This window comes from Musca vetustissima, unplaced genomic scaffold (genome assembly GCF_032173495.1).
Source record: "Musca vetustissima isolate MV318-11 ecotype Yass unplaced genomic scaffold, APGP_CSIRO_Mvet_v1 utg141725, whole genome shotgun sequence".
In the NCBI taxonomy this organism is placed as follows: domain Eukaryota; kingdom Metazoa; phylum Arthropoda; class Insecta; order Diptera; family Muscidae; genus Musca; species Musca vetustissima.
Genome location: NW_026880753.1, coordinates 1 through 11,437, shown reverse-complemented (window position 1 = coordinate 11,437; position 11,437 = coordinate 1). Strand labels below are relative to the sequence as shown.

The following is an 11,437-nucleotide window of genomic DNA, read 5'->3' as shown; positions in this document are numbered from 1 at the left end:
TGTAATAACTCCATCAATCAGTCTCGTAAAGACTCTGTGCCTGGATTTCGTATGTAAAGACTCCCGAACCTAAGCTTATCTATAATAGACTTCAACAATACTTCAACATTTTATAAAAAATCTCCTGACTGAGTCTCGTCTATAAAGACTCCCTGCTTCAATGGTACTAAAAGTAATTAGTTTTTCGGCTCGACTATAGAGAATTCCTCCTATTTCAGACTCGTCTATAAAGACTCACAACTTCTGTCGTGTCTATAAAAAACTCTCTCCGTGTCTATAAAAACCACGTCTATAAAAAACTCCTTGTTTAAGAACCTTCAACAAAAACAGTTCGGCTAAATATAATTGTTCTTCAGCTCGTCTAAAAGACTCGATACTGCAGTCTCCTCTTTAAAGACTTCCTTCTTCAGCCCATGCTCGTCTAAAGGAACTCCTTTATAAAGACTTCTATGTTCAGCTCGTCTATAAAGGCTGTATGCTTAATCTGGTCTATAAAAACTCTAGTAAGGCTCCTCTATAAAGACACCTCACTTCAGTCCAGTATATAAAAAAGTTCTGCTTTAGCCCCATCTATATAAACTTACTGGTACAACATCACTTATAATAGAATCTTTGCCTTCAGCAACCCGATAATGAAAGCATGGAGCTTCAGCTCGTTGGTAATAGACTCCCCTCAGTCTCGTCTATAAAGAATATTTTTTTCAGCTTCCGTTTTAGTCTCTCCTACTAACAATTTATTTAGTTGTCATAATAATTGTCCCAACTAATACACATTTGTGGCTAATAAAAATTAAAAGAAGAGAGCTGTTAAAATATTATTCTTTTTCTACTCTCACACAAATTTGTCACCTAATTTCCCTACGCAAAACCCACCCTAATGTACTCTAATCTTTGTTAATAATTAACAATTAAAGTAAAGAGAACACGTAAAGTACTCTCCTCTACATCACCTTCTCTTACTAAGTTCAACACACCAACGTACATATGTCACCTAATTTCACTTTTTGCTCAAAATGAACGACGACAATTCGATAAAAAAAAAGAAACACAAATCAATTGTTCGATCCAAATCAATTATTTATCTTTATGATAATCATATAAAGTCAAGGTAAACTAAAGCGAAATTTCTTTGACTTCTTAACAAATGTGGGCCAATAAGTTCAGTAGACCGTAATTATTTGTACGGCGGTGATTTAGGCGGATGGATAAATATAAGAGTTCTCTAAAGTTTTAATTCAAAAAATATAAATAAATATTGAAAATTAAATATTTGAAAAAAATTTAAGTGCAAACGAAAATATGAGTCACAACAAATTGGGGGCAATGACCATGCTAAATTTATTACCCTTAATCACTGTAATAATTATTGTGTGAATGTGTATTTTATTTATTAAATTTAAACAAATGGAAAATTAGTAATAATTGAGTTTTTTTCTACAGTTATTCATAGTACTCGGCCATTTTGGGGATACAGCTAAAGTTGGAATTTGTAATATTTGCTTGCAATCGAATAATGTGGCGTGCCGTAATGAAACCCATTTTTCAACATGTTACAATGGTATGTATATAAATAATCGTATGTGTGTTTGAAAGCAAAAGTACCTCTGTGAAAATTTATAAACCACACGTGATATTCATAGGGAATTTGATGCACGGAATATTTATTGAAGTCAAGATAAAAACTGTATTATTAACAGGAGACCAATACAGTATGCATTTCACGGAAAACGACTGAAGCAGGAAATATTCAAAGACGTTACCGAACCAGGGGTCATAGACGACCCGAAGCAGGGAGACTTTCGCGGAAGACTTGAAACAGCGAGACTTTCACAGGTGAAACAGCGAGACTTTCACAGGCGATCTGAAACAGGCAGTCTTTCACGGACGACCTGAAAAACTTGGACTTTTATTAATGACCTAAGGTAGGATTTCTTTAGCGGTCGATCTGAAGCACGGAGTCTTTCAAACACGATCTAAAATAGGGAGACTTCATAGAAGAGGCAGGAGCAAGGAGTCCTTCATAGCCCAGCAGAAGTAGGAATCTTTATAGAAGACCTGAAGCAGGCAGTCTTTTTACCGACAACTTGAAGCATAGAGTCTTTCACAGACGACCTGAAGCGGGATGTTTTCTCTAACGGAGGCCTTTCATATACATAGACGAGCTGAAGCAGAGAGTCTTTCATATATGATATGAAGCAGGAAGTCTTTTAAAGTCCAGCTGAGGAAGGATGTATTTAACAAACTATTTTTATAGACACGACCTAAAAAAAGGGATCTTTTATGGACGGTCTTTATTGGCGAAGTAGAACGTTTTATATATGTTTTAAATCAGGGAGATATTGTTGTTGAAACTCATAATGAGAGTCCATCATAGGCTAGCTGAAGCAGGGATTCCTTATACAAGAGCTGACCAGGGAGTATTTATGGGTAATCTGAAGGCGAGACACTATATAGTCTAGACGAGCTAAAATGAACTAGGAAAACTTTTTTAAAAGAACAAAAGTGGTGCACATTTATACACAAACCAGTAAGGAAAGTAGTAAAGTCGGGCGGGGCCGACTATATGATACACTTCACCACTTTGGGTATATTCAACAGATTAATGCTAACAGACGTCGAATTCTGCAGCCTATACAAAATTTTTCATTTGTTCAGATATAGGGTTGCTTCTTACAATGGGACAAAATTACCAAAACTCGGGAGAAAATATATATAGAAGCTCTATCTAAATCTGAAATGATTTCAAAACTTTCCACATTTCAAAACTTTAGTACGTTGTGCAAAATTTGTGTCAATATTGTGTAAAATCGGACGAAAATAGAAAAAAAAATATAGAATTGCAGAGATTAACTTATATTTACTACAGTTTATTGTACAAAATTGTGTAGCAATCGGACAACTTAGTGCACAATTTACATAAAATCGGAAGAAAAAATATATAGGAGCTATATATAAATCTGAACCGATTTTCACACATCACTTCAGACTCATTTCAGTACACTATGCCAAATTTTGTGCAAATCGAAATATGTATAGGGACTTTGGTACACCATTTACATTAAATCGGACGAAAATTTATATGGGAGCTATATGTAAATCCAAACCGATTTTCACGAAACTTAACGTGCACTATTCTAGACTTTATTAAGTATGATATGCCAACTTTCGTGCAAATCAAAAGATATATAGGGACTTTGGTACACCATTTACCTTAAATCGGACGAAAATTTATATGGGAGCTAAATGTAAATCCAAACCGATTTTCACGAAACTTACCGTGCACTATTCTAGACTTAATAAAGTACGATATACCAAATTTCGTGCAAATCGTCGAAATCGAAGATATATAGGGGCTTTGGTGCACCATTTACCTTAAATCGGACGAAAATATATATGGGAGCTATATCTAAATCTGAACCGATTTTCAGGAAACTTAACACATATCATTTTAGATATGCGAATTCATTCGCTATGCCATACCACACATACCTATACCACAGTGTGGTGAAGGGTATAAAAAATGGGCATTGTCCATACTTTTCCCATATTATAGATTGACCTCGCTTAGAATACAAGTACAGATTCTTATAATCATGAGAAAGCCACTAGTTTTTCCGAAAAGTGTAAACATTTCATAAATATCAGAATTGTGTTCCTGCATAGATCTACTTTACCACTATTTGCCCCCATATTGTTTTTTCTATCTCTCTCTCTTTGACAAGTATACATGACAAGTAGACGAGTTGAAACAGACTTTATAGAAAAATTAAATCAGACGGTATTTCTAGAGAAGTTGGATCAGAGAGTCTTTATAGAGGAGCTCGAGGAAACCGTATAGAGGAACTTTTTTGGGCTTGATTCTTTATATATATATATATATATATATAAGCTGCTGAGAATCATTATAGACAAGCAGAAGGAGGGAATTTTATTTGTCAGTCATAGGCAGGAAGTGATTGTAAACGAATTGACCCTTTATGCAAAATCTGATGCTGAATTATCTAAGGATTTTTTATAGTAGTAGGTGATGCCGAGCTTTTAATTTATGAACTGAAACATGGAACATTATAAATATATAAATTAGGAACGTAACCTAGGTGAGAACCAGTCTGTTATGTAGAAGATTATGTAATATTTCTTAAAAGAAAAAATCCCACAATCCAAAGGCTTACTTACTCAAACTCCCCAATTACCGAAATATTTAAAGTACCTTTATATCATAAGGTATTCTCTAAAAAAGTCAGCAAACATTGATAATGTATTGGCATTAAATGAATTTACCGACAATTTCTTCGAAAAACATGCTCAAAATTTCCATGATTCTGAATCCTATAATATACATCCTGACCTGTCCGGCATTAATGTTTACTATTTTCTATATTACATTTGAAATTTATTTCACTCTAGGCGAAGCTATTCCCACAATAACTGCCTGCCCCGCGGGCCGCGTTTGCACAGCTGATCGTCAAATATGTCGTTTGCCCGATGATGGTTTTACACCTATTTGTTACGAAGAAAATTGTAGTGATTGCGATGAAGCCAAAGGTGCTCTTACATGTGTTGATCAGACAACTTATAGTTATTGTTTTGGCCGCTACTCTCCCTACAACACCCTGACGCAATCCTGTCCTGAGGGATATGTTTGTAATATCTATTCAAATGATGTTTGTGTGGCAGCTGACACGAATATGGTAAGTTGTGTGTATTTTTTTTCTAACTTGTTTGTATTGATTTCATTCTTCTCCTAGCCTTCGTGTTTAATTGAAAAAACAACACCCACACCGACACCAACACCATCGACAACAGAAGTATCCACTGAATCAAGTACTACGTCAGATGCACCCACAACCGTAATGTCGACCACAGAGAGCAGTACAACAGAATCGACAACGACAGTAACATCTCCATCAAGTACTTCGCCACCAGTGGATGCCAATACCTTTTGTAGCCAACTTGGCAAAGCGGGATATTTCAAAACCAATGATCCCACTTGTGAGGAGTAAGTATATTCGTACATAAATACATTAATGTATGTACTATGATTTACCGCGGGAAAACGATCGAGGGCAAGGACTGATCAGTCAACCTCAAGAGGATGAAATGAATCAAGACAGCTGTGTTTAAAAAACGTAAATGTTTATTCAACGGCGCTTATGTGTACTTTCAGAAGTAATGGTCCGGAAAGAGGTTTTCTTGACCTTCGTATAAATTACTAAAATATGTAAAGGCCTCTGCATGTTTTAATATTAATTTATACTACCATCATCACAACTGAGGAAATTAATTAGTAAAGCGTAACGGATGGAGCCTAGAATGACCTGTGTAAAGTTCTCTTGAAATCGGTTCCGATTTAGATAGCTATCTCCCATATATATATATATATATATATATATAGTCTATGTAAATAGTGTACCAAGGACTCTAGATTTGTTTGATAGACACGAGATACAATGTTTGCCTTATTCATATCCAAGTTTTAGAATTTAAAATTCTCGGATTTTTTGGTATTGTTTGTGGGCTATATTGACCCAAGTTTTGGTATTGCTGCCATATAAAGTTACCGCACAATTTTCGATATTCAGCCGTTCCCGGTTTTCTAGACCATGCAAACAAAAATAGAAATTTTTTTGGTGTACATTCATGTTTTGATATAGCCCCATGTTCTAAATTGACCTAACTAAGGTGGCTATAATTTTTAATTCCTGAAGGTAGTGTGGTGCTAATCATCTTTGCGGAACATTTTTGATATATGTATATCTAAGTTTTGGGCCCTCCCCATAAAATTGCCCGCATATGAAGGTCCGACTTATGTTTATGGTTTTAAGGATTTTCCTCAATAAATGCTATCCAGCAGGTCTATAAAAACTTCATCCCATTCGATAAGAAAATCCGTTCATATCGTATCTTAAGATTCCCTCCATTTTGATTGGAGGAAGTGTTCTCGAGGACGTTTTTAAAGACTACCTCCAGTTCGTCTCCAAAGACGTTCTCCAACTTGTCTACAAAGCTTCCCCCCTTTTATATACTCACTCTCCAACTCGGCTATAATTATTCTCTTCAGGACCCCTATAAGAGCTCTCTCCAGCTCATCTAAAAAGCTTTTTCCATGTCGTCTTTAAAGACTCATTCCAAATAATCTACAAATATTCCACCCAGCTCGTTTACAATGTCCAGCTTATCTATAAAGACGCTCTCTAGCAGGTCTCCCTTCAGCTCGTCTATGAAAGACTGCCTTCAGCTCGTCTATGGAAGACTCCCTCCAGCTCGTCTATGAAAGACTGCCTTCAGTTCGTCTATGAAAAACTGCCTCGTCTATGAAAGACTCCCTTCAGCTCGTCTATGAAAGACTCCCTTCAGCTCGTCTATGAAAGACTCCCTTCAGCTCGTCTCTGAAAGACTTCCTTCAACTCGTCTATGAAAGACTCCCTTCAGCTCGTCTATGAAAGACTCCCATCAGCTCGTCTATGAAAGACTAACTTCAGCTCGTCTATGAAAAACTCGTCTATAAAAACTCCCCCTTATCTCATCTATAAAGACTCCTCTCAGATCGTCTATAAAGACTCCCATCAGATTGTCTATAAAGATACCCTTCAGATCGTCTAAAAATACTATCTCAAACTCGTCTCCAAATACTTTATTCAGCTCGTCCATAAAGGCTCCCTCCTGCTCGTATATAAATATTCCCTGCAGCGCGTATATAAAGACCCTCTCCAACTCTTCTATAAAAACTCCAGCTTGTCTATGAAGACTCCCTCCCTTGTCTATACAGACTCCCTCCACCACGTCTATAAAGACACCCTCTAGCTCGTCTATAAAGATTCCATCCAGCTCGTCCATAAAGACTCCATCCAGCTCTTTAAATCACCAACTTTTAAATCAGTGTAATGTGAATTCTTTTACTAATTTTTATTAAAAAAAAACATTTTCGTTTTCTTTCAGATACGTTTATTGTTACCTATTATCTGGACAATATTTGGGCTGGTATTATTACTGTGATGGCTATTTCAATGAACAGACTGGGAAATGTCAAAAAGAACGACCACCAAATTGCGCGGAACAGCAAAGAGCCGCAAAATTGTTGAATTATTTACAATACGAAGGTTTGTCAGCTGTACAGTAGTTCGTGGAACGATCGAAATAGGTTTTTGGAGGACAAGCCTTGACTAGTCCATGTAGTTTGTCTTCCGTAGCATAGCAAATTATAAAACTGCAAATGAACAAATAAATACTTAATATAAATAAATATTTAACATTTCAAGGCAAGGTATTTCCTTGAATAAAATGTTTTTAAACCTTTTAAATATTTATCAAACATACCTCACACAGGAGTCATCACACACCAGGGGGATGGGTCCTTCCGAGCCATTTTGTTGGCACAATTCATTGGCATTGATATCGGCACATAAGCCATAGATTTGTGGAATTACCAATAAGATAAGGCACTAAATTAAAAAAATATATATTTTACAATTTTAAAATTCCAAATAATAATTCCCAATACTTACCAAACTAAATGTTAATGTTTTCATTATTTTCGTTGATGTTTTTTCACAAAAGTCTTTAGCAAATATTAACAAAATTTGTCGAAAATCTGTCAATTTATATGAACGCAAAACATAAATAAATCATTCACCCTACCTAGATTTTCTATGGAACACTTCGATGTGATAAGATAAAAGGTCGCTATTAATACATAGCATATTCATTATAATGTGCCATATTTATTACAAGGGAACTCCTTCACATTAATCTTTATGGCTTTTATATTGTCTCAGTGAAAACGGTTTGCTACTCACTATAGAACGAAAATACAAAATTGCAGACAGTTCCAGCATGTTTATAAAGATTCCCTCCAGATCGTATGAAAAGACTTTCCCTATATAATTTCCAAACATTCCCTCCAGTTCGTCTGTAAATACCCTCTACAAATTATTTATATACCCACTCTCCAACTCGGCTATAATTATTCTCTTCAGGACCCCTATAAGAGCTCTCTCCAGCTCATCTAAAAAACTTTTTCCATGTCGTCTTTAAAGACTCATTCCAAGTTATCTACAAATATTCCACCCAGCTCGTTTACAATGTCCCGCTTATCTATAAAGACGCTCTCTAGCAGGCCTCCCTTCAGCTCGTCTATAAAGACTCCCTTCAGCTCGTCTATAAAGACTCCCTTCAGCTCGTCTATAAAGACTCCCTTCAGCTCGTCTATAAAGACTCCCTTCAGCTCGTATATAAAGACTCCCTTCAGCTCGTCTATAAAGACTCACTTCAGCTCGTCTATAAAGACTCACTTCAGCTCGTCTATAAAGACTCACTTCAGCTCGACTATAAGACTCACTTCAGCTCGTATATAAAGACTCACTTCAGCTCGTCTATAAAGACTCACTTCAGCTCGTCTATAAAGACTCACTTCAGCTCGTCTATATAGACTCACTTCAGCTCGTCTATAAAGACTCACTTCAGCTCGTCTATAAAGACTCACTTCAGCTCGTCTATAAAGACTCACTTCAGCTCGTCTATAAAGACTCACTTCAGCTCGTCTATAAAGACTCACTTCAGCTCGTCTATAAAGACTCACTTCAGCTCGTCTATAAAGACTCACTTCAGCTCGTCTATAAAGACTCACTTCAGCTCGTCTATAAAGACTCACTTCAGCTCGTCTATAAAGACTCACTTCAGCTCGTCTATAAAGACTCACTTCAGCTCGTCTATAAAGACTCACTTCAGCTCGTCTATAAAGACTCACTTCAGCTCGTCTATAAAGACTCACTTCAGCTCGTCTATAAAGACTCACTTCAGCTCGTCTATAAAGACTCACTTCAGCTCGTCTATAAAGACTCACTTCAGCTCGTCTATAAAGACTCACTTCAGCTCGTCTATAAAGACTCACTTCAGCTCGTCTATAAAGACTCACTTCAGCTCGTCTATAAAGACTCACTTCAGCTCGTCTATAAAGACTCACTTCAGCTCGTCTATAAAGACTCACTTCAGCTCGTCTATAAAGACTCACTTCAGCTCGTCTATAAAGACTCACTTCAGCTCGTCTATAAAGACTCACTTCAGCTCGTCTATAAAGACTCACTTCAGCTCGTCTATAAAGACTCACTTCAGCTCGTCTATAAAGACTCACTTCAGCTCGACTATAAGACTCACTTCAGCTCGTCTATAAAGACTCACTTCAGCTCGTCTATAAAGACTCACTTCAGCTCGTCTATAAAGACTCACTTCAGCTCGTCTATAAAGACTCACTTCAGCTCGTCTATAAAGACTCACTTCAGCTCGTCTATAAAGACTCACTTCAGCTCGTCTATAAAGACTCACTTCAGCTCGTCTATAAAGACTCACTTCAGCTCGTCTATAAAGACTCACTTCAGCTCGTCTATAAAGACTCACTTCAGCTCGACTATAAAGACTCACTTCAGCTCGTCTATAAAGACTCACTTCAGCTCGTCTATAAAGACTCACTTCAGCTCGTCTATAAAGACTCACTTCAGGTCGTCTATAAAGACTCACTTCAGGTCGTCTATAAAGACTCACTTCAGGTCGTCTATAAAGACTCACTTCAGCTCGTCTATAAAGACTCACTTCAGCTCGTCTATAAAGACTCACTTCAGCTCGTCTATAAAGACTCACTTCAGCTCGACTATAAGACTCACTTCAGCTCGTCTATAAAGACTCACTTCAGCTCGTCTATAAAGACTCACTTCAGGTCGTCTATAAAGACTCACTTCAGGTCGTCTATAAAGACTCACTTCAGGTCGTCTATAAAGACTCACTTCAGGTCGTCTATAAAGACTCACTTCAGCTCGTCTATAAAGACTCACTTCAGCTCGTCTATAAAGACTCACTTCAGCTCGTCTATAAAGACTCACTTCAGCTCGACTATAAGACTCACTTCAGCTCGTCTATAAAGACTCACTTCAGCTCGTCTATAAAGACTCACTTCAGGTCGTCTATAAAGACTCACTTCAGGTCGTCTATAAAGACTCACTTCAGGTCGTCTATAAAGACTCACTTCAGGTCGTCTATAAAGACTCACTTCAGCTCATCTATGAAATACTCCCATCAGCTCGTCTATCAAAGACTCCCATCAGCTCGTCTATGAAAGACTCCCATCAGCTCGTCTATGAAAGACTCACATCAGCTCGTCTATGAAAGACTCCCATCAGCTCTTCTATGAAAGATTCCCATCAGTTCGTCTATGAAAGACTCCCATCAACTCGTCTATGAAAGACTCCCATCAGCTCGTCTATGAAAGACAGACTTCAGCTCTTCTATAAAGACTCACTTGGCATCTGTAAGGACTCGCCCTCCTGTCCTTCTATTTTTTTCAGATAGTATATTTATCAATATACTGAAACAAAGTATTTGCACAATGAAAGTATCTATATTTTATTATCATATTAGAAAAATATATATTGAGTAAATAATATAAAGTTTTATATTCTGGACTTCAGGCGAAAATCCAAGAATATATATAGAAACCTCTCCATTTTAAATTAAAATTGGAGCAGAATAACGGGCAGGAGCGGCCACAATTTTAGCCGGAGCAGGAGCTATGGCTGGGGCAATTGCACGAGCTGGTGCAGGGATATAAGTGGCGGATGGTGCTACTAGTCTAGCAGGGGCACTGATAATGGGAGCATTGTATTTATTGATAATATCCACGCGTTGACTAGAATAGGCCGAGTTTAAAGGAGCTGTAAAAGCAGCCGCATAGGGTGCTGTGTAGGCAGCTGCATAGGGAGCTGTATATGCCGCAGCATATGGAGCAGGATAAGCAGCAGCTATGGGGGCAGTATACGCTGCAGCAATGGGTGCTGTGTAAGCTGCTGCAATTGGAGCAGAATAAGCAGCAGCGTAAGGTGCAGCATAAGCGGCAGCGGCCAATGGTGCTGCATAAGCAGCCGGCAAAGGAGCAGTATAGGCAGCAGCAATTGGTGCTGCTGTGTAAGCGGCAGCTGCTGGCACTGCTGGTACTGCAGGAACTGGTGCTGTAGCCACATGAGCATGATGACCGGGTTCAGCAACAGCTAAAGCCAGAACAGCAAGGAATACAAGGACCTTTTGACAAAATAAAATTAAAAATATTTATTTTCTTAGAAATATTTCAATCACGATAAATGAATGACTTCTTTACCAATTTCTGCATTTTGTTTTTGTTGAAAATTTGTGCCTGAATCTGATGGCAAAATTTGTTGTTTTTTGTTAACTGATTGTAAGCGTTGTGCATAACAATTGATCAACAAATTGCAATTTATATAGGCCTGAGTTTTGTTTCCATTGTTGGCACTGTGCCTTGCAGACATTTTGGCCAGCTCTAGAGCGTCATGGTTAATGGTGTCTTACTTTTAGTATTATTCAATTCACTTTAATTTTGTTTTGTTTTTGCATTTCTGTTTTGTAGGTCACCTTCGGACATTATAATTTGTACATA

General features: G+C 37.4%; 1 protein-coding gene across 1 annotated transcript; it reads right to left on the bottom strand.

Moving 5' to 3' along the window:
- Positions 1-10,494: 10,494 nt before the first annotated feature.
- Positions 10,495-11,152, bottom strand: LOC133326574 (cuticle protein 16.5-like). The gene is made up of 2 exons (XM_061535203.1): positions 11,141-11,152; positions 10,495-11,064 (listed from the first exon to the last, which is right to left on the bottom strand). The coding sequence occupies exons 1-2, from the start codon at positions 11,150-11,152 to the stop codon at positions 10,495-10,497; spliced, it is 582 nt and encodes a 193-aa protein (XP_061391187.1).
- Between the last annotated feature and the right edge of the window lie 285 nt (positions 11,153-11,437).